General features: G+C 35.5%; 1 protein-coding gene across 1 annotated transcript in view; it reads left to right on the top strand.

Annotated features, from left to right (window-relative positions):
• The first annotated feature begins 386 nt into the window (after positions 1-386).
• The window catches only part of ZC2HC1A (zinc finger C2HC-type containing 1A), a 48,559-nt gene continuing 24,346 nt past the window's right edge, over positions 387-24,599 (top strand). The window contains exons 1-5 of the mRNA XM_017521881.2: positions 387-504; positions 10,483-10,559; positions 13,206-13,322; positions 21,405-21,546; positions 23,617-23,765. Coding sequence (XP_017377370.1) covers positions 489-504; positions 10,483-10,559; positions 13,206-13,322; positions 21,405-21,546; positions 23,617-23,765 — 501 coding nt within the window. The 5' untranslated portion in view covers positions 387-488. The remainder of the gene's footprint in view (positions 505-10,482; positions 10,560-13,205; positions 13,323-21,404; positions 21,547-23,616; positions 23,766-24,599) is intronic.

Here is a 24,599-nt window from a genome sequence, read left to right as displayed (position 1 = left end):
AGCCATGCGACCAAAGAGCGGAAAAGGGAGCGTCCTGCATGCAAGCGTGCTGGGTGTTTGTTTGGTTTGCTTGCTTGCTTAAAGTATCCTTTCAGAGGGATTGGCGGCTAGAAGTCAGAGGCACTGACTGATGAGGAAATGCTGAAGCGCAGCCCATGAGGTGCTGAGGTACTCAAAATAGGAGGATAAGGTATGAGGGAAAACAAGGTTGGAGTCTAACAAAGGCGCCTTTGCGTCGCAGAATGCAACCTGAAGCGGCTCGCGGCTCCCTGGGGAGTAACCTCGAGAGACACAGCGAGGTAGGCAGAGAACCCAAGAGCCGCGCCTCCGCCGCGGCCCCGCCCCCACGGAGCCACGCCCCCCAGCACCGGAACCAATAGGAGCCCGGGATATTAGCGGGTGGGAGGTGCGGCTGGGTTGCTACAGCCAGAGCTGGGCGGTGGCGGGCGCTGCTGAAGGAGTCTCGCTGAGCTCAAGGCGGCGGCGCAATGGAGGGACTGGAAGGTGAGGAGAGGAAGGGATGCTGGCAGGGCGGCTAGAGCGGGCCCGGAGCAGCTGGGGTCCCTGGACACCAATAGCAGGGAGGCAAGGGCAAGCTTGGAGCGGCGGACTCCGCCACGTTCCCGCCGCGCCTCTGGAGGCCGGGGCCAAAGGGAGCCGGCCAGCCCAGATGCGGTGGAGCGAACGCTCCCAGGCTGCCCCGCCTCGGGCGGTCTTCGGCTGGGCTTGTCCGCCCGGAGCCCGTTCCTGTTTCTGGCAGCACGCCTGCACGTCTCTTCCTACAATTTTCTGATCTTGCCTGACTTCTGAGTGCCCTTTTAGTGATCCCAGTCTCTGGCCAGATTTTGTTTTCCTTGCAGACTGGACTCTATCCATTATTGTCCATAGCCTTAACATCGCCAGGCCAGTTTGTGCTGGAGCCCCAGGGTGTGTCTCCAGCCTCGAGCTCCTGACACCTTCCTGGGCCAATCTCCCTAGGTAACCGGTTTTTTTTTACATTCCGACAGCCTTCTGTCGGAGGGATGTCAGAGCATCAACTAAGGAAGTGTCACTGGCCAGATTTAAAGCCGGTACGATAGATTACCAGAAGGGCTTGATAGCTTCTTCACGACCGCTGTGTGAGGAAGAGCCTGTATTGGTTCCTTATCTTTGGGTTTATCTTTGTGCTGTAACCGTGCCTCCAGATTTTGCTTTGTTCGCAGTTCTTTCACTTTTCCTCTATTCTATTTACCCATTTTATCCTGTGTAATGAAAGCATTCACCTAAAAACAAAGGAAGAAAAAACCCCACAATAACTAGCACTGGCAACAACAGTTACGAGATTTTATTTGTTATGATGAAGAACAAACCTACAGAATTGAGATCCTGTTGTCTTGACTTAGCCGCCCTCCCCAGCCCCGTCTGCTAATTTACATGGATTCAGTTGGAATTAAGAATGAGCAGAAGCGTTGAGTCTTGTGTATTGTTGCATGCCAGAGAGTAAAATATTGTACATTGTGTGATGAAGTGAAAAGTGGTAACCGGTAACTTTTTCAGTCATCTAAATTCATCGAAAAGCAAATGTAATAACATGAGTAGGAGTTTATTTCGTGCTTTTGCTCTGAGGTTAAGCTCTCATATTAAACACCTTGAAAATGATAAGTAAATAATTCGGATAATTTTCCATTTGTGGACAGCTGCAGTATGCTATGAAGGCCTTTTTTGCTTACGTGTTTTTGGAAGATAATTAAAGTTTCCATAAAATAAGGAATTGTAATTATAGCACAGTATTTTTTAGTTTCAAGATACTTTTGTGTCTTGGTGGGATTAAAGCACAGTGGATAGGAGCATGGGTTCTGGAATTCCTTTAAGATTATCATTATACATAATATAAGGTTTTATTATATATTATCTATAAAGTGTTTTTGAACAGTTTGCAGATTTTTATTTTATTCAACATTTGTTATTAAGAAAAAGATCATCATCTGATTTTTGCTTATGTATGTATGTTAAGCACCTAAAACAATGCCTGACACTAAGTAGGTCCTCAATAAATATTTGTTGTTAAATAAATGTCTTTTAGGTTCTAGGATGCAGCAAAGAATAAAAACGATAAAGCTTTACTCTCATTGAACCTACGTTTCAGTGAACCTTACATTTTAACAGTGCCAAGATATTACTATTGAAACCTTAACTAGGAATGCTTTTCAAATGTAATGGAAACCTATAAGGATAATCAGTTGCATAGGAGAACAAATAGGTGGATTCTGTATTTATAGGCATGTTTTATGGGCCCAGTATATGATGTTAATAGTGCTTGCTCTTTTTGATTTTTTTTTTTTTTTTTTACAAAATAAGATGGTATCATTAACTATAATGTATTTAATTATGATAAATTGGGTTAAAATATATGAAATTGCTCTAAATTATGTAGGGCAAAACAGTTGAATTTTAGTAATTTCAAGTGGTTCAATTTAATAAAAGCTCTGAGAGTTTTCTGTTTAAGTTAGGAAGGTGGTTTTTCCCCTTTCTCCTCCTCCGCTCTCCCTCCTCTAAGAAATCACCCTTTGCAGATATCAAACTCTGAGTCTTAAGGTTACCATTCATTAATTCATTCATCTATGCTTTCGTTCTATAAACATATAGAAGTTTAAGTCTAGTACTTTGAAGATGTCTAATAAATATTATATTGCAGTATCCAGTAAGAAATAGTCAAAAGTTTGCTTAATGTGTCAGAGTAATTGAGTAAATATTGTATTCTGGCATTAGATATGTTTCTAGTTGAAACCAGTTACCAGACATTAATCTTGGCTGTAAAACTAGAAAATATATGGACTCTTGAAAAATTCTGTTGAAGATGATCTTACTCTTTTTTCATAACTTTTACATTATTTGTATGTAATCATATACCATTTATATTACTTGTGATCTTATGGGTCTTTATGCTTCTTGAATATTCAGTCAATAGATGAGGTATTAGGCTCAAACACTATACTTTGAATCCAAGTACAAGTTATTTATGTTTTTGTATAATCAATATCTCAACAACTCTAAATTGTGTGGGTAATTTTAGCAAAGCTTAATTCCTTTTCATCTGAAAAGTTTAGCCCTACAAATCTAAGGATAATAGAGGTAGTTCTAGACTTGGGAGAGTTCCAATCTCTTATGAGCTATTTTTATTTGTAAAATGAAGAGGTGGTAAAATCTAAGCAGATTTTATCCTTGTATATAGTATTGTCATTCCCTTCATAACCCTGATAAATGCTTATAAAAATTGTGACTGAGATCAGACTGTCTGTTCCTCTTACGGATTGTTGACTTATTAGATTTTAGTACTGCCCTCTAAAACTTGATTGGAAGACTGATTGCTCTTCAGTGTAGCTCTTGGTTTAAAGACAGTCATGTCTCATCAAAATTTCTGTTTTGTTGGTGGGGCGTGGTGGCTCACGCCTGTAATCCTAGCACTTTGGGAGGCCGAGGCGGTTGGATCACCTGAGGTCAGGAGTTCAAGACCAACCTGGCCACCATGGTGAAACCCCATCTTTAAAAAAATAAAGAAAGAAAGAAAAAATGTTTTGTTTATCTTTTTCTAGTATAAATGTATACTAATTGACTGAATAATTCTTCATCTTTATTTGTCTAGCATTTATTGCTTTGTGATACTGAGTTAGTTGCCAAATATTTTAATAGACAGTATATTGGAGAGGACTGTGTTTGAATCCTTGCTTTCTTTTTAGTTTTATGATTTGGGGAGTTTACTTAATCTGAACCTTAATTTTCTCTGCTGTGAAAAAAATTGAGCTATTAAATATGTAACTACCTAAATTATATTAAATATTAAATGATGTAATATATATGTAAAGCATTTAACTAAATGCCTGATGCATAGGAGACCCTCTCAGTATGTGTGTTTGTTAAATGAGGAAAATCACAAAGGACACGTTAACAGGTCCAGTATAGGTAAAACATAGCATGCCTGGGAGGAGAGAAAGAAATATTGAAGCCAGGAAAGAAAGGACTTTAAAGGTGAAAGGTATTCATCAGCAGTGCCTCAGACTGTAGAAAGTCCTGGTAGGATTGGGATTCAAAAGAGAGCTTCAAATTTGACAATTAGTAAATTCATGGTAATTCCGTTTTAAAGTCTTTATTGTCTCCTTATTAAACAAACTTTTCCTGATTATCCATACTTCTCCAAGACGGCATTGTGACCATCTCTTCTGCCCTTACTCATTTTATCTTAATTCTGCTTATCACCATGTACTATTTTATATATTTGTTTTTATTTATTTATTTTTCCTATTAGATCAGTGAAAACTCTATAAGATCAGTCTTTGTTTTTTATCATCACCCTGCCTCCTAGAACAGTTTCTGCCTCATGCTAGGTACTCAACAAATACTTACTGAATCAAGGAATGGATGTATTTCTTTCTTTCTTTTTTTTTTTTTTTTGAGGCAAGAGTTTTGCTCTTGTTGCCCAGGCTAGAGAGCAATGCCATGATCTCCGCTCACCGCAAACTCTGCCTCCTGGGTTGAAGCAATTCTCCTGCCTCAGCCTCCTGAGTAGGTGGGATTACAGGCATGTGCCACCGCACCCAGCCAATTTTGTATTTTTAGTAGAGATGGGTTTCTCCATGTTGGTCAGGCTGGTCTTGAACTCCCGACGTCAGGTGATCCACCTGCCTCGGCCTCCCAAGGTGCTGGGATTATAGGCATGAGCCACTGCGTCTGGTAGAATGGATTTATTTCAATACGGTAGTTGGCCTGATAAAGTCTGCCTGCAATACAGACAGTGAGTAAATGAGAGGTAGGGAAGGACTAAGCAGAAAATGTAAGTCAGTGTTTCAAAAAATGTGCTCCTTAGGACACTGGTGGAGGACACTGGCCTTAGGAGTACAAAGGATAAAATAAATTTGGGGAAATAACAACATACTAAGTCTCTCTCTCTCTCTCTTTCTCTGTCTCTCTCTTTATGACTAAGGAAGTCTGCTCTAAGAGAGCCCATTTAACTTTATTAATCTACCATTTTCCAAACACTTGGCCATGAAGCAAGGGATTCGAGAGTAATTCGTAGTATAAATATGGGTCATGTTCAGACTGGGTAGGAAGGGAAGTGCAGCCAGGTATTAGCTTATTAAGAAAAGCAAGTCGCTCTGAGATCAAGATACTAACTGAGAGAAAGGTAGAAGGTAGAATTCTACGGTTAAACAGGGAACTTGAGTGTTTTAAAGTCCAGAGTTGGTTGTTTAGGCAGCAGTTTTGCCAAACTAGAGCACTAAAATGTGCTAGTGAAAGATGACTTGTTTCACTAAAAAGAAAGGTGAAAGGTGACTAAAATGCTTTGAAAAATGAGGTTGTGTGTTAAGTAGGGTAGGCATTGACTAAGTTAAGACAAAAACTCTTCTAGGGTGAGCTGAAAAGGGTAAATCTTGTCAGATACCGGAGAATATTGATCTGAAAGTAGTTCAGTTTTGGAAAGGATATTGAGAAGAAAGTGGTATAACATATGTTGTGCCTTCAAAAGATAGGTTCATTGAGTATTAAAGGTTGAAGTCAAATGGGTGGTGATAGAATATAAGATTTACCGGCAATAAGGAGATAGACCTGCCACAAGGGAGGCCAGAATTGTTCTTAACTTCCAAGATTTATTTGAAAATGGTTCTCTCATAGTTCTTAAATGTATGCATTTTAAAATGTCACAACTATTTAAATAAAATCATTATTTCTCATCACTTACAGTATTAGGTAAAGGTACCATTTCAAGTCTTATCATCATGCAGATTTTGAAGTTGCAAAATATAAGCAATGCATAACAGAATCAACAGTGTGTACCAGATGAATTTTGTAAGGAGAGATTGGCATCTTAAGAGTACTAGAATATTAAAGTATTTTATTGACTTGGTTCTGTCCATTACCTTGAGTGCTTATTTTAATAGTATATGCTCTCTGGTATAACATTCACCCCTCTGAATATCATATCTCTCTTGTATTTTTATAAGATGCAAAATTTGCTACTTTTTGCCATGTAGGAAAGGTTAGCAGAGTTTACTTGAATGCCTTGGAAAGTAGAATTTTTTATTTTTGTAGGTTATGAAGCATTTTTATATGTAATAGTTGATCCTCTGAACTTTTAAGGTAAATTGAGCAGATATTAGCCTCATTTGCCTCATTTAACAGACGTTAAATTGAGTCTGCCTGTATGATTAGTAATACATTTCCTTCTAATTCATGTCTTAAAGGCTTTTCTAACAAGGAGTAGGTCCTTTCAGGTTCTCAGTTCTCTATGTAGATAAGTAGAAGTTAATTCCTCAGCATGGTATATACTAACTGAAGCATTCATTCTACCATCTGCAACTGGTTTAATCATTCTTATATATGAACTTTATTTTTAAAAAATCAGTAAGAAAGATGTCTTCCATGTACTTTTCTTACTAATGTGGTCTTAAGGTAGATTTTGTTAAATTACAGCATGTTATACATAAAAGGGGACCATATGTCATTTAACTTAAATTCCTTATTTTATATAAGAAAATCTAAACCTTAGAGAGCTTAAATATCTTGCCTGGGGATTCATAGTGCTCAGTGAGAGAGCTGGGGACTTGAAGTTAGATAATGTAAGACAAATTCACTGCTTTTTCAACTATACTGTCATGTCTTTTAATGAATTTAATTAGAGCAAAATATGGCTTTTGACTCTGAGGCCAAAGGTATTTATAATGATCTGGGTAGAAGGTTCCATTAATATGTTTTTTAAAAAAATTATTTTAGTAATAAAATTTGTATCCAGGCACATGATGATTATTTTAATTTTAATTGAGTGAAAGGTGTAGCTACTTCTTTATTATTTAGTTATACCTATAAGGTCAGATATTTTAATTTCTTGGTCAAATTAATCTTAATATAATTATTACATATATAAAATAATTAACAATTCAAATAATACATGCAGTTTGCTTAATTTACCTTACAGCATTATACTTTCTAATATCTGGTGATAAAGAGAAAATGATTTTTTTTGCTCTGAACTCTTCACATCAAGTCAGTAAGTCACTGAACTGATTACCAGCAGTATTTTTTCATGCTTTAGAAATTAGTAAGATAAATTTTGTTTTTAACCTTAGTATTCTACCACAGAGATAGCCTTTAAATCAAGAGACTATGACAAATTGATTTTCTTAAAATAATTGCAAGAAAACTCGGTATTTCCAACTAATCAGCTTGGTTATCCTTAAATTACGACTTTTCTTTGTTTATTGTGGTCTTTTTGCCCACTGATAACTCTTAAGCCCATTTTAGTTGATAATTTTGCTTATTTCAAAATGCAGTAAGAAATTTTTTTTTACAAGAACAGTCAACTTACCAATGAAACTAAGAAAAAACATTACAACGTGTAGTTTCACAATTTAAGCTATAGAAATTATTTGATTTTTTTTATTTTTTATTTTACTTTAAGTTCTGGGTTACATGTGCAGAACGTATAGTTTTGTTACATAGGCATACATGTGCCATGGTGGTTTGCAGTACCCATCAACCTGTCATCTAGGTTTTTAAATATCCGCATGCATTAGATATTTGTCCTAATGCTCTCCCTCTTCTTGCCCCCTACCCCATGACAGGTCCCGGTGTGTGCTATTCCCCTCCCTGTGTTCATGTATTCTCACTCACTCCCACTTATGAGTGAGAACATGCGGTGTTTGATTTTCTGCTCCTGTGTTAGTTTGCTGAGAATGATGATTTCCAGCTTCATCCATGTCCCTGTAAAGGACATGAACTCATTCTTTTATATGGCTGCATAATCTTCCATGGTGTATATATGCCACATTTTCTTTATCCAGTCTATCTCTGGTTGGTATTTGGGTTGGTTCCAAGTCTTTGCTATTCTAAATAGTGCTACAGTAAACATTTGTGTCCATGTGTCTTTATAGTAGAATGATTTATAATCCTTTTGGTATATACCAGTAATGTGATTGCTGGGTCAAGTGGTATTTCTGGTTCTAGATCCTCGTAGAATCACCACACTGACTTCCACAATGGTTAAACTAATTTACACTTCCACCAACAGTGTAAAAGCATCTGTATTTCTCCACATCCTCACCAGCATCTGTTGTTTCCTGACTTTCTAATGATTGCCATTCTAACTGGTGTGAGATGGTATTCTGTTTTGGAGAATGAAAGCATTATCCAAATTGGAGAATTGTTACCTTGTTACTGGGTAGAAGTTCCCTGAGTAGGTCTTGACATCAGTACACATGCACATGCCATATTTTGTGAATTACAGTGCTATGCTCTATGACCAGCTAATATTAGAGGGCATTATAAATTTATATATATGTTATATATATCTTTATTTTGGGTGAAGTAATGACATTCTTTCCAAAAAAGATTTTTTTGGGGATAATTGCTTTTGAATTATCCCAAAGTATCATTCTTTTAAAATGCTATTGTATCTTTTCATGCCTTTTATTGATAATAATTTTTTTAAAAAACATTTTAAGCATGTTTGATAACTTCTGGAAATTAATTTCAAGAACTGGATTTTAGTATATGGTAATATTCTGGTTGCTGTTTTTTTTGTATAAAAATTGGTGATTTATTTCTTAGATCTATTTATTAAGTAAATTATATAGATTATGTTAGCTTTCCGAGAGGAATAATTATGTTATTCTTTTCTTGTGTTAATATTACTAAATGCATGCTTAGTACGTAGTTTTTCCATGTGCTGAATTTATTTTTCTCAATAATATATGGTGCTTTTTAATATTTTGTATTGATAAATTTTAAAATCATTGCTTAGTATTTAAAGGAATACATGAAAACCGTAAGCAAGTTTAATAGTTAGCATGTGATGTTATGTAGACCATCATTTTGAAGACATTCTTATCTGAATGAACCTAGTGGTTTCCATTTAGTAACTCTGGATTGTTAGTGGACTTAAGTGATTTAGATAAATGAGATTGTTCTCCCTAAATAACTTACCTCCTGGTATTGGAGAAGGACAAATCAGGCAAATCTTAGCTTTGCTTTTGTAATGTTTACTGCTTAACTGCCACTATGCTACATTGTATCCATCTGAAATGACAGTTTGTCACTATCCAGCAGTCAAATAGGGCAGTGGAGTAATAGGAAAATGAGAAAACAAAACAGTTCTTCTGTTACTGTATTTGAATGCATTCTTACCAATATCTATTTTGATTTGCCTGCTTAATTCTCTGTGAACTCACTAAATGTCTTGGACCAGGCTATATGGAGTCATAATTGTACTTTTAAAAATTAGTTTGTTACTTCGAAAGGAAAATGTTTTGTTTTATTTGTCTTTCATGTGATAAAAGAATTTTAGCATCTCTAAAATATTCATTAGAAAATATGGGGAAAATGTTACATGTTTAAGATTATTTTTAGGAAATTACAGGTATGAAAAGTTTATGTTTATTATTTTGGAAAGAAAATGATAAAATGAATTATGTAGAATCACAAATAATGTTTCTTTTTTATCTTTTTAGTAATAAAATTTGTTATATCCAGGTACATGATGGTTATATTAATTTTATTAATAATTGAGTGAAAGTTGTAGCTACGCTACCTCTTTATTTAATTTTGTTTGTAAGGTCAGAATATCTCCATTTACTAGTCTACCGACTCTTAATGTAAGTATTATATGTATAAAATAATAATTCACATACTACATACAGTTTGTATAACTAGGTGATCTTAATCTTTGTGTTTTTGTTTTTTTTTTTAAGACAGAGTCTGGGTCTATCGCCCAGGCTGGTCTGCAGTGGCACGATCTTGGCTCACTGCAACCTCCACCACCCAGATTCAAGTGATTCTTCTGCCTCACCCTCCTGAGTAGCTGGGATTAAAGGCACCCACCACCATGCTAGGCTAATTTTTGTGTTTTTAGCAGTGACTGGGTTTCACCATGTTGGCCAGGCTGGTCTCGAACTCCTGACCTCAGGTGATCCACCTGCCTTGGCCTCCCAAAGTGCTGGGATTATGGGTATGAGCCACCTCGCCTGGCAGATCTTAATCTTAATGGGATTATACTTTCTATTGTCAGGTGATAAACAGAACGAGATTCCTTTTATTCTAGATTCTTCAAATCATCTCAGGAAGTCATTGAACTGATCACTAATGGTATTTCTTCATACCTTGGAAATTAATAAGATAAATTTTGTTCTTAAAATGTAATAATTTACCATAGAGATAGCCTATAGGTTAAGAGAGTACGACAGATTGATTTGCCTAAAATAATTACAAGTAAACTAGATATTTCCAACAATACCAGTTTGAATATCTTTAAATCATGAATATGTATCCTGACCTTTTCACCACTGGCAACTAAGTATTTGCTCATTTTAATAGATAATTTTGCTTGTTTAAAAATGCAGTAAAACATTTTTCACGAAAACTAATAACTTACATATAAAACTAAGAGAAAACATTAAAATGTGAAGTTTCAAAATTTTAAGCTACAGAAATTATTTATTAAATTCTTTCCTGTTTTAGAGAATGGAAGTGTTGTCCAAGTTGGAGAATTGTTACCTTGCAAGATTTGCGGAAGAACATTCTTTCCAGTAGCATTAGTGAGTAGACTGATTTTGTACCTTTACGGTTTTACAGATCTGTAATTGTTCAGTAATTCTGGTCAATTCTTATGGAAAAAACTTAGCTGGAATAGTTTTTGAAGAGTTAATTGGTAATATTCTTTGTTCAAGTGTCTTGATTTCAGCTATGTCATTCTTCCAGAATTCTTTCTTTTCTTCAGAGTTTGGTCTTCAGAACTCTTCTATTAAAGTTTAAAGTTATTCCTAGTTTTATGAGACTTACCAAAAACAAACAAAATCACACAAAACAGTACCTTAGAAATAAGTAATTATTTACAGATACAAAATAGTGTAATATCTGGGATTTGCTTTATAGTACTTCAGGAAAAAAGTAGGGATGAATGAAGCAAAATTGCCAAAGTGTTGGTAATTGTTGAAGCTGGGTGATGAGTAGTAAATGGGAGTTAATTATCCTTTTTCTCAGTTCTTATTTATGTTTGAAATATTTCAAAGGAAAAGTTTTTTTCAACATAAAAGTACACCTAAAACTTATTATGCATTCTTTAGATATGTTAGCTACTTAGTAAATATAAATAAAAGCACTTTTAACTAATCTTAATAAAAATCAGCTAACTAAATAGGGAATAATAAAAATTATGCCTATGTACCTTATGTATTTTAACCTCAAGCATAAACATTTATTAATACTTTGATGTAAGACATAATTTTTCTTTGAATGTGGATTTACTCATTAAAGTTCTGCCACAATCACTGTGCACCCTCTTACTATTTCTAGTTTGTTTCTTTAAAGCAAAGTGAGGAATTAATGATCCAAAGTGTCCTGATTGTTGGTACCTTTTAAACAGTGATGGCTTTTTTGTACTCTTTTAAAAACATCTTGCCCACACATTCAATGATTTTTTTTCTTATCATTTTGTTATTTTTCAGAGTTTTCACCCAAATTTCATGGCCCAAAAAAAAGCCTTTTTTGGCCCTCATGTAGTATTTAACTGAATGATGTTATTAAAACAACTACATGTTATCATGAGTCATCATGTTGGGAAACCAGCACCATATACACTTGACATACATAGCTCAATGAGGAACATATGCATATGAGTCCATTAAATAATCATCTGCTATCCTCATTTTTTGTTAAATACTTAAGAGCTGTAATTACAATGCTTGTTTGTTGAAATGAAAACTGAAAATAAGCATGTAAAGCAGTTGATTACTAATTGTGTACTGAAAGCCTAAGAAGCTCCAAGACACCAAATAAACCAGTTTTGAGGTTTTGTTTTTCCCCAGAGAAAGTTTGACAGTTCTACCTTCCTCAGTGTTTATCAAAACACAAAAGAAAAAAGTGTGTTTAGTGTAACAGTGTCAGCAGTTATCATGCTTAATATAGTGGAGGGAGAATGTTTATCCAGTTGATTCATTGGAAGTCATTTAAGACAGCTTCCACTCTATTGTCCCTAAACTGAATTAATGAATGAATGAATTGACAACTCTATTTTTTAAAAAAGAAAACCTGTAAGAGTAGTGGAACACTAGATAGCTCAAGACAAATCCTAGGTGAAGAAAGCTGCAAAGTTTGAGATCCAGATTAGTGTGTGGGAAAGACACAAATCAGACCACCTGTACTATTATTTTGTGTTAAATTTATGTTAGCATATTACTATTATATTAACTTTAGGAATCCAAACTACTACTCATGTTAACTTTTGTAATCCTAAAACTAATGTATTCTTTTCATTTTCTTTTTCTAGTATCTATGCTCAGGTATTTAGTAAAGACGTTTTCTTTCTTTTTCACTGTAGTGTCTTTGACTTTGCTACTATTTCTTATTCTTAGTGTTACAGGACAGAGAAATATGTTACAGGAAAGGGGTCCCAATCCAGACCCTAAGAGAGGGTTTTTGGACTTTGCGCATGAAAGAATTTAGGGCACATTGGCAGTGCAAAGTGAAAGCAAGTTTATTAAGAAAGTGAAGGAATGAAAGAATGACTACTGCATAGGCAGAGCAGCCCCTGGTGCTTCTGGTTGGGCGTTTTTATGGTTATTTCTTGATGATATGCTAAACAAGGGGTGGATTATTTATTCATGCCTCTCCTTTTTTAGACCATATAGGGTAACTTCCTGATGTTGCCATGACATTTATAAATGGTCAAGGTGCTGGTGGGAGTATAGCAGTGAAGATGACCAGAGGTCATTCTTGTCACCATTTTGGTTTTCGTGGGTTTTGGCCAGCTCCTTTACTGCAGCCTGCCCAGGGTCTTTATGACCTGTATTTGGTGCTGACCTCCTATCTTATCCTGTGAATTAGTGGTCTAGGAATGCAGTCCTGTAGATTTCAGCTTCATTTTACCCAGCTCCTATTGAAGATGGAGTTGCTCTGGTTCATACACTTCTGACATTTCTCATGTACAAACTAGGAGAAGAGTATTAAATAATAAAATGTTAGAAGAGTGTTTATAATTTCTTTTAGTGAGCAAGATAAAGCGTGCGTTATATATATGTTTTAAAACTTAACTTTTGGTTAAGGTAAGGTGTATCTTATTTATTTTGCATTCAGATTTTTCAGTTGGTCTCAGAGTTTTAAACTGGTTTCAATGTAAATAAAGTTCTATAGTCTTACCTTCTGTAGAAAAGAAAATGATAGGCTGCATTTCTTCATCTTGACAGAAAAAACATGGACCCATTTGCCAGAAAACTGCCACTAAAAAACGGAAGACTTTTGATTCAAGCAGACAGAGAGCTGAAGGAACGGATATTCCAACAGTAAAACCTCTCAAACCAAGGGTAACTATATAACCTTTTGAACAGTATGAACCTTATGTGTGTTGAAAAATATTAAAATTATCTGTTACATTAAGAATAAACACAATTATCTGCTACATTAAGATTAAAGAATAAATACAACTCTGTATTATGTGTTCAGCTTAGAAATTATCAGAAGCTTATAAAACAAATTTTATTTTAAATAAACTTTTAAACTCTTCAAAGGAGAGACCAAGGTGCTGTCTCCATCAATTACAGTGAGTTTGTTTTTTTGTTTGTTTGGTTTTTTTGAGAAGGAGTTTCACTCTGTTTCCCAGGCTAGTGTGCAGTGGCATGATCTCGGCTCACTGCAACCTCTGCTGCCCAGGTTCAAGCAATTCTTATGCCTCAACCTCCTGAGTAGCTGGGATTACAGGCACCTGCCAGTGTGCCCGGCTAATTTTTGTTTTTATAGTAGAGATGGGGTTTCACCATCTTGGCCAGCTGGTCTTGAACTTCTGAACTCGTGAGCCACCCACCTCAGCCTCCCAAAGTGCTGGGATTAATAGCATGAGCCACTATGCCTGCCTACAGTGAGATTTTTATAGCATTGGAGAGCCAATTGCTACCCCACATTCTTTTCATTATTTAAAACTTTAGATATAAATTAAGTTTTGACTATCTTCTACCATTTTGATAATCTCTAATGCAGAAAGTTAAGCAATTATTTATAGACATATTAGCGTAATAAATGCTGCTTATCTTGACTTAATGACTGGCAGGATTTGTAATCTATATTATGTTTCTAAGGAAATGTTTTGTCAGTTGTTCAGTGTCCACGTATAGTTATTGTCAGCTTATTTTCTTTCTTGAAACCAAAGCTATGAAAGTATTGTGATAATCTCTCCTTAATATCTGTCATATATTATAGTAATCCCTTGGTTATCTGTAGGAGATTGGTTCCAGGACCAGCCTCTAATACCAGTGTCTGAATACTCAAATTCCTTATGGCATAGTATTTGCATGTAACTTATGCACATCCTCCCATATACTTTAAATTATGTCTAGATTACTTTTAATTTAATGCTATGTAAATAGTTGTTGAATTGTATCTTTATATTACTTTTTATTATTCTATGGCTATTTTTTATTTTTCTTTTCCTGAATGTTTTTGATTCATGGTTGAATCCATGGATGCACAAGCCACGAATGTGGAACCCGTGGGTAGTAAGGGCCGACTGTGTATTGCTAAGAGTAAATTACATAAATACTTTATTTAACATAGTTGTTAGGCATCATTTCATTGAAGTGGTCTAAGCTAAGTACCTGATTGGATAGGTTTTTGAAACAAAACCCTACTGTTAATGGTAATAACTTCTTCCGGTGGTATAAGAACATTTTCCTATGGGAAAATTAATCTTACTAATAAAATCATTTGATGATAGAAAAATTTGATGTTCATTTTTGTTTTTTACTGTGAGCATTTAAAGTAAGGGTGATGAAGTTTAAATAAGGTACATAAATCAATATATGAAGTTTTTCTTAGTTATCTGCTACCTATATTAGCTTTAATTTTCTTTAGTAGATATAATTGCCAAATCTTTGGAGGCAGTATAATATAGTGGGTGTTAAACTTGGCTCAAGAGTCAGACTGTCTGAATTTAACCTTCACTTTGCTACATACCATGCTATTCTGGGCAAGTTAGTTAATGTAATTATGCTTATGCTCACTGTAAGCTGGTGATAGTAGTAGTATTTATCTTTGTCATGTATGATTATTGTAGGAATTACATAAGATTATCCATGGCGATTTCAATGAATGTTAGTCATCCTATTTCTTTTATAAGGAATTGGGGTTGTAAACTTAAAAACTGAATTCTAGTAAAAAGCAAAGTAAAAACCATTACTTTGTATTAGGTGGTTTATTGCCTTGTTACCTAAAACTATGGCCCATAGAGCAGTAATAGCAGCAGTATTTGGGAACTTGTTAGACATGCAAAATCTCAGCCTCCTCCCAAAGGTACTGAATTAGAATCATTTTAAGAAATCTTGGGTGAGTCATATGCACATTAAAGTTTGAGAAGCAGTGTCTTAGAGGATTTGATTGCTGTAAGTGTAGTTCTTAATATATTTACCTGTATCAAGAAGATCCTACAAACTCATTAGCAGAGTGGGGCAAGGCAACCACAAACTTCATTTCTGGAAAAACAAAAGGTAGGCATAATTCACAGATTACCTATAAGGACTGTCCAAAGCAGTTGAAATCCAGGAGAAATTACCCATAAGAGGAGGTACATGAAATTGCTTGGGGGCCTGTGGCTAGATTCTGGAAATCTGCCACCTTAAAGGTGAGGAGTTTCCTCATCTTAAAAGTGATTCCTTAAAGGTGAGAGATCTTATCAGACAGTGTATTTATCTCTTGTTTAGTACAGCAAAGGCAGAAACTGGGAGGAACTGTAGGAATTTGGATAGCTACCAGCTGGAATGAGCAAGGCTAAAATTGTACAAAAGCCAGGAAGGAGAGAATGGTGGGAGTAGGAACAGATAGTTGAGGAGGCCTAGCGGCAGAGGCCCTTAGAAAACGCTAATGAAAATGCCTTTTCTGAAGATGAGGAGCCTAACCTAAAAGACCATGTCCTTTTTTTGAAGTGATTCCCATAGGATCTGAGGGAAGCAGGATATAATCACACCGAGAAGCCTTATTTACAGGAACTAGTCTGTATCTGTTGCAACAGAGGAGGAGAGCTGCTGCTTTGTATAGCTACCCTGAGCCTGTTCTTCCTAAAAATTCTTGTAAATAGCTGTACCAGGAAATCCATGCTGAATAGTAGAAATGAATAATGGAAGTGATGCATAATAGAAAATTTATTAACTCAGCATTGATAAAAGATACCATGAGAATGAAGTTGGAAAAGAACAGCAAAACTTATTAGTAGATGATTAATAATCATTGTGGAACAGATGAATGTGGTGATCAGATATTTTGCTGTAAAATAAGAAACTTTAAACAGTAATCTCAGACATCTAAATTTACTGACATTTAGGATGTTTGCATCTATGTTCATAAGAGAAGTAGACCTGTAAGTCTTTTTGTCAAAGTTTTTGCTGCTCTCCAAACACTATTTGGAAAGTTGTTTCTTTGTTTTCTGTTCTCTGAAAGAGTTTGTGTTGATGCTAGTTTTTCCTTATGTGTCTACAAAAATTAAAAGTTAAAGGCAGCTGAGCCAGGAGGTTTCTTTGTTGGAAGGAAAATATTTTTTAAAATAAATATGGCTATTATGAATTTATATTCTGGTATCTCTTTGTTGTGTTTTCTAAGGACATTGCCCATTTTGTCTTACCAAATTTATTGGCATAAAATTTCTTTATAATATCTTCTTTTCTGTCTCATATTTGTGAATTTTTCATTATTCCTTCATAATTTGTGTTCTCTTTTTTCCTTTTTTTTTTTTTTTTTTNTCGACCTCCTGAGCTCAAGCGATCCTCCCACCTCAGCCTCCCAAGTAGCTGAGACCACAGGCGTGCACTGCTCCACCTGGCTGATTTTGTTTTTTAAAGAGACGGGGATCTCACTGTGTTGACCAGGCTGGTCATGAACTCCTGGCCACAGGTGATTCTCCTGTTTTCACCTCCCAAAGTGTTGGGTTTATAGGCATGAGCCACCACACCCAGCCATCTTTTCAAGTACCGTTTTTTGACTTTGTGGATTTAACACATAATTCTTTATTTTAAAAATACAGACATAATAGGAATAGTTGAGTATCTCAATAATATTACAAAATAAATCTCTGTAGCATGTGAGCCAGCATCATGTATAGTGGAAAGACACTGGAGGCAGTCCCATTAAAATCAAGGAGAAGACTAAACTGTAACCAATATAGTAAGTGCCAGCTGATACAGTTAGATAAGAAGAAGAAATTAGATGCATAGATGTATTAGTCCATTTTCCTACTGCTCTTAAGAAATACCAGAGACTGGATAATTTACAAAGAAAAAGAGGTTTAATGGACTCGTAGTTCCATGTGGCTGGGGAGGCTTCACATCATGGTGAAAGGTGAAGAAGGAACAAATGCACATCTTACATGGTGGAAGACGAGCACGTGTGCAGGGGAACTGCCATTTTTAAATAAAAACTATCAGATCTTGCGAGACTTACTATCACGAGAAGAGCACAGGAAAAACCTGCCCTCATGTTCATCCCCTACCAACGGGTCCCTCCCACATATGGGGATTATTAGAACTACAATTCAAGGTGAGATTTGTATGGGGACACAGCCAAACCATATCATTCTGTCCCTGGCTACTTCCAAATTTCATGTCCTCACATTTCAAAACCAATTATGCCTTCCCAGCAGTCCCCCAAAGTCTTAACTCATTTCAGCATTAACTCTAAAGTCCACAGTCCAAAGTCTCATCTGAAACAGGGCAGGTCCCTTCTGCATATGAGCCTCTAAAATCAAAAACAAGTTAGTTACTTCCTGGATACAATAGGGTTACAGGCATTGGGTGAATACATTCATTCTAAATGGGAGGAATTGGCCAAAACAAAGGGGCTACAGGCTTCATGAAAGTCTGAAATCCAATAGGGCAGTCATTAAACCTTAAAGCTCCAAATGATTCCCTTTGACTCCATGTCTCACATCCAGGTCATTCTGGTGCAAAAAGTGGGCTCTTATGGCCTTGGGCAGCTCTGCCCCTGTGGCTTTGCAGGGTACAGCCCTTTCCCCGTGGCTGCTTTCTTGGGCTGACATTGAGTGTCTTCAGCTTTTCCAGGTACACAGTACAAGCTGTCCATGGATCTACAATTCTGGGATCTGGAGGTTGGTGGCCCTCTTCTCACAGCTCCACTAGGCAGTGCCCCAATAAGGGACTCTGTTTGGGGACTCCAGTCCCACATTTTTCTTCTCCAGTGCCCTAGTAGAGGTTCTCCATGAGGGCCCCAACCCTGCAGCAAACTTTTTCCTGGACATCCAGATGTTCCATACATCTTCTGATATCTAGGCAGAGGTTCCCAAACCTCAACTCTTGACTTCTGTGCACCTGCAGGCTCAACACCATGTGGGAGCTGCCAAGGCTTGGGGCTTGCCCCTCTGAAACCATGGCCCAGCTTGTACATTGGTCCCTTTTAGGCACTCCTGGAGCAGCTGGGATGCTGGGCTCCAAGTCCCTAGGCTGTACACAGCAGACGACCCTGGACCTGGCACAAAAAACCATTTTTCCTTCCTAGGCCTTGGCACCTGTGATGGGAGGGGCTGCCATGAAGCTCTCTGATACGCCCTGGAGACATTTTTCTCATTTTTTTGGTGATTAACATTCTACTCCTTGTTACTTATGCACATTTCTGCAGCAGGCTTGATTTTTTTTCCCCAGAAAATGGCTTTTTCTTTTACATTACATCAGGCTGAAAATGTTCCAAACTTGTGTATTCTGCTTCCTCTTGAATACTTTGCTTCCCAGAAACTTCTTCCACCAGATAACCTAAATCATCTCTCAAGTTCAAAGCCAGAGATATCTATGGCAAGAGCAAAATGCTGCTAGTCTCTTTGCTAAAGCATAACAAGAGTCACCTTTGCTCCCATTCCCAAGAAATTCTTTATTTCCATCTAAGACCACCTTAGCCTAGACTTTGTTGTCATATCACTACTGGCATTTTGGTCAAAGTCATTCAACAATTTTCCAGGAAGTTCCAAACTTCCCCACGTCTTCTTGTCTTCTAAGCCCTCCAGGTCTCTAGGAACTTCCAAACTTTCCCAAATTTTTCTGTCTTCTTCTGAGCCCTCCAAACTGTTTCAACCTCTGCTTGTTAACCAGTTCCAAAGTCACTTCTACATTTCTGGTTACTTTATAGCAGTACCCCACTCTACCAGTACCAATTTACTGTATTTTTTAAGTCAATTTTCATACTGCTGTGAAGAAATACCTGTGACTGGGCAATTTATAAAGAAATAGAGGTTTAATGGGCTCACAGTTTCACACGGCTTGGGAGGCTTCACAATCATGGTGGATGGTAAAATAGGATCAGAGGAATGTCTTACATGATGGCAGGCAAGAGTGTGTGTGCAGGGGAACTGCCCTTTGTAAAACCATCAGATCTCATGAGACTTATTCACTGTCATGAGAACAGCATGGGAAATACCTGCCTCCATGATTCAATTACCTCTCACTGAGTACCTCCCATAACACATGGGGATTATGGGAGCTACAATTCAAGATGAGATTTAGGTGGGGACACTGCCAAACTATATCAATAGATATTTGAAATGACTAAGTAAAACCATTGTTATTAGAAGATAAGATATACCTGGAAAACTCAAGAGAATGAAGTGAGAAATTACTAAAAACAATAGGAATAAAAGGAAGTAATGCTGTAAGGTTACTATGCAAAAATTACTACGCTTCATATACTCAACAGACAGGCTCTTGAGACAACAATGAGGAAAGGACCTTCTGTAGAAGAACAACACAAAATATGAAATATTTAGGAATAAACTTTATAATAAAGATACAAGACTTCCACAAAGAAAAAAGAATACTACTGAAAGATGCCAATGAACTGTTTTTCAAATGGAAATAAATCTCATGTTTTTGTAGAGGTAGACTCAACCTAATAAAAATTTTAAGTTTGTCAGGTTGTTTATAAATGTGATTCTTACTTTTTAAAAATTTGACAAGTTGATTCAGAAGTTTATATGGAAAATTTTATATACATGAATAACTAGAAAAAGATTGAAAAAGCTTAATAAAATTGGATTACCCTATCAGGTATTAAAATATAAAGTCTCAATATTGAAAATACTGGTGCTAACACAGGATGATCAAAACCATGGAACAGAAGAGAAAGTTTAGTAATAGGCCCAAATTCAGAAGGGAATTTAGTATATGATAAAGGCATTATTTCAATTCTGTTGTGGGTGGGGGAAGAATCAAAGTATAGGACAACTGCATAGCCCTGTTACAAAAGAAAAAAGAAAATTTGATTCAATTTGTTACTCCACACAACAGAATAAATTCCACATGCATAAAATATTTTAAAAATTTTAATTGAAAGTGAAAGTTGTAGAAGTAAACATGGGAAAAATTTATTTTTCCTTGGTATGAGGTTGGGCCTGGCTAATGCAGATCCAGAGACCATAAAAGATCAGTAAATTAAACTGTAATTTAAAAATAATTATTCATATTAGAAGATGACCCATAGATAAGATCAAAAGACAGATTGTTGGTGGGAGGGAGGGAATAGTTTCCTATAAAAAAAAATACTAGAAATTTTTGCATAAAAGACCAATAACTCAACAAGTTGACCAGGAATATAAACAGTCCTCAGAAAAAGCGATACATTAAATGGTTCTTAACAATATAAAAAGGTGCTCACTGTCAATCATTATAAGAGAAAATCCAATTAAATCCACAGAGTGAGGACTATTTTTCATATTTCTAATCAGTTCAAATCTCAAATAATACTGGAGGATCTGTAGGAAAACAGGGAAGTACACTGTCTTAGTCTCTTTTCTGCTGCTATAATAGAAGACCACAAACTGGGTAATTTATAAAGAAGAGAAATGTATTTCTCACAGTTCTGGAGGCTGGGAAGTCCAGGACCATAGTGCTGGCATCTAGTGAGGGCCTTCTTGCTAAAAATTCTCATGAGAGCAGGCATGCGTGTGAGACAGAGAATATGGGGGCCAAACTTACTCTTTTATCAGGAGGCCAACTACCACAATAACTAATCTGCTACTGGGATAATGCCATTAATCCATCATGAGGGTGGAGCCATAATGACTTAATCACCTTTCACACATCCCACCTCATACTACTGTTATAATAGCAATTGCATTTTAACATGAGTTTTGGAGGGAACATTCAACCACAGCAACAGTATTAGTGGGAGAATAAATAGATGTAACACCTATAGAAGCCACTTTAGCAGTGTCTTTTGCAATGAGAATTGCATTAAGAAATTGAATATAAAATTGCAGTGCAGTTGCATAAAATTTCTCTTTAAAATTATAAATTTGGGAAGAATATCATTTAAGGACTCCTGATATGAGAACATTTCAAATGATATGGCATTTTCTGATGTTTTATTTCAATATACTAAAAAGATACTGTTTCTTGATTTACTTATAGCCAGAACCACCAAAGAAACCATCTAATTGGAGAAGAAAACATGAAGAATTCATTGCCACCATAAGAGCAGCTAAAGGCCTTGATCAGGCCCTCAAAGAGGGTGGCAAACTTCCTCCTCCTCCTCCACCTTCGTATGATCCTGGTATATGGAATATTGTTGACAGAAATGTTCATGTGGAAAGAAAATAATGATAGAGTTTTTATAAATTTTAACTTGTTAAGCTTAACTTATAATCACGGAGTCTTATAAAGTATAATTTTTAAACGTTTTGTTATAAAACAGTGGTGGTAATCTAGGCATGTAGGCTTATAAGGAAATTAATTTGGAACATAGAAATGTATTGTGTTTTTATTTTAATACTTTTTTTTAAACACAAAGCATTATAATATTTAAAAAATATTATAGTAACTATTAAATGTGAGCACTCCAGGAAATATTTTAGCCATGCTCACTGCAGATTAAAATGTAGTCATTGAATAGGAGTCATATAATTATGTTGCCTGGTTCCTTGATATCTTCTCGTGGGATTGGTGAAAAACTTATAATTTTTCTAAAATGTATAATTCATGTGGCTAGACTACATTTATGCCTGAAATTTGTATGTTGTTAATTTTTTTTCATTGAGCAGATAAAAGTTGCTTGATTCATTGTTACCAAAAGCAAAGCAAGATTTTTGCAACCCTGTATGAGATACTGAAATACATAAAGACTTAAGGTGACAAAGTTGACACTTTTGACATTTGTTATTAGAGCAACCTAAAGAGGTTGTTAATTTAACAGGTTAGCTGCGTTAATATTATGTTAGTACTCTAGATTGGGACTTATTTTCTAGCAAAGAGAAAGTTCTTTAGCAAATCTAGACATGATCATTTTTGGAATTTTATTATAGAAGAGAGATTAGCAAACTTTCTATAAAGGACTGCATAGTAAGCATCTTAGGTTTTATATGCCATAAAGTTTCTGTTGCAACAAATAAGCCATAGACAATATATAAATGAATGAGCATAGCTGTGTTTCCATAAAACCTCATTTACAAAGAAAGGCAACAAGCAGGCTGGATTTGGCTCATGGGTCATGCTTTTAGAAACCCAGTTCTAGAGTTTTAGTAATTAACTTATGTGAATGAATGTTTCTGGGATGCTTCAACTGATCCTGGGTCTTTTTTAATACTACCTTTATTTTCTTCACGAACTTGAGTTTTCTCTCTGCTTTGGAGGTATTTAGATATTGTGTCGTACTCTATATAGCGGCATTCCTCATGTCTAATATTTCTCGTTTCTCATGTCAGAGAGTGAGAGGGTACCAGTTCTTCAGGATCAGTTGGGCTGTAGAAGTTTTTTTTAATCTTGTGGGCCTGACAAAAACAACTTATTTCATTGTTATTAGAGGTTTTAGACCTATTCCAGTAGTAAACACGACAAACTTCTGAGCTGCAGATGAATGTAAATTCTAAAGGGCAAACTCTCTGTCAAAAAGTAAACCAGTTAAAATAAATTAAGATTATTTTTTGATATTACTAAATTTTTACACTTATTCCCAGTGTCTCATTTAGTTATTTTACAGTGCTACAATATATGGTTCTGGGTTAATTTAGAAAGAAGTTTAATTTACAGTATGCTTTGCATTTTGGGAAGATATTTTATCTTGGAAACATTTGCTGTTTCTTAAATTTGAATTATGTCAGTTAGATATATTTTAATCACTTCTTCCATCTGTTGGGACTTTTAAGAGAAAATGCCACTTTAAAGATGAGTAAACGATTTCTTGAGAGTTTTCCATTAGATGAAATAAAAAATTTTAATATATTTGTTCATATTTTAAAATGTATTTTAATGTCATGTGTTATTACTTTCTAACTAGTCTGCTACATAAAATATCTGTTATAAATGAAAACATAGAGGCAAAGAAGAAATAACATTTTTTCTGTTATTTTTTTGTACTAAGGATTTATCTTTTGTTCTTTTTCCTTCACAAATTTGATTCAAAGCTAGGAAAAATTTGGGATTCATCATGTACTAGCAGACTTTTTTTTTTTTTTTTGTCTTTACTTAGTTTAGACAAGTCAAGCTGGGTAGTTATAAGGATATGGGAGTTTTTTCTTATCAGACATTATTGCTTATATTTCTTGAATGACTGCATAGAAACTTATGATTTTTAATGTCTGTTTCAAGTACTATGCTGTTAATCTGTTTCTGTTTTTATCTGTTATAGATTATATTCAGTGTCCATATTGTCAGAGGAGATTTAATGAAAATGCAGCTGATAGACATATAAATTTCTGTAAAGAACAGGCAGCACGTATTAGTAATAAAGGCAAATATTCTACAGATACCAAAGGAAAACCAACATCTCGGACACAGGTGATAAGCTCACTTTTAATAATTGTTATGAATGAGAAACTGGCTCATTGATATTTATAGATTTTTGTTTATGCTTTTCATGACATTAGACTTTTTCTCGCCTGAGATATATATATATATGTTTTTAGATTATTTTATATATATATAAAATGTTTTATATATGTGTGTGTGTGTGTGTATATAAACATTTTTAGATTATATTCTTGGTCTTTTCTCAGATCTATATTAAGAATATTTTCTCCCATTCTGTGACTTGGCTTTTCATTTTCTTAAGGGTGTCTTTTGAAAAGCAAAAGTTTTAAAATTTGATTAAGTCCAATTTATTCTTTATGATTTATGTTCCCTATGTTGTATCAAAGAAATCTTTGCCTATACCAGGATTGCAAAGATTTTTCTCCCATGTCTTCTAGAAGTCTTATGCTTTTAGCTCTTATGTCTATAAATAATTTCAGGCTAATATTTGTGTATATGTGAAGTAAAGGGCAGTTTTCCTTTTATTGTCTATGTGGATATTCTATTCTTTTAGTGTGATTTATTTAAAGGACTTTTCTTTCCCCAATGAATTGCCTACGCATCTTGGATGAAAATCAGTTGAATATAAATGTGTGGATTTATTTCAGGACATGATATTCTGTTCCATTGATTTATGTCCCTGTCCTTTAGTCAATACTGCATTATCAGTATACTGAATAGTGTACCTTAATAAGTCTTGGTCGGGCGTGGTGGCTCACACCTGTAATCCCAGCATTTTGGGAGGCAGAGGCGGGTGGATCACAAGGTCAAGAGATGAAGACCATCCTGGTCAACATGGAGAAAACCCCATCTCTACTAAAA

The sequence above is a fragment of the Cebus imitator genome, unplaced genomic scaffold (genome assembly GCF_001604975.1).
Source record: "Cebus imitator isolate Cc_AM_T3 unplaced genomic scaffold, Cebus_imitator-1.0 Scaffold22, whole genome shotgun sequence".
NCBI classification, from domain to species: domain Eukaryota; kingdom Metazoa; phylum Chordata; class Mammalia; order Primates; family Cebidae; genus Cebus; species Cebus imitator.
Note: the sequence above shows the minus strand (reverse complement) of the source record. Positions and strands in the feature narration are given on the sequence as shown.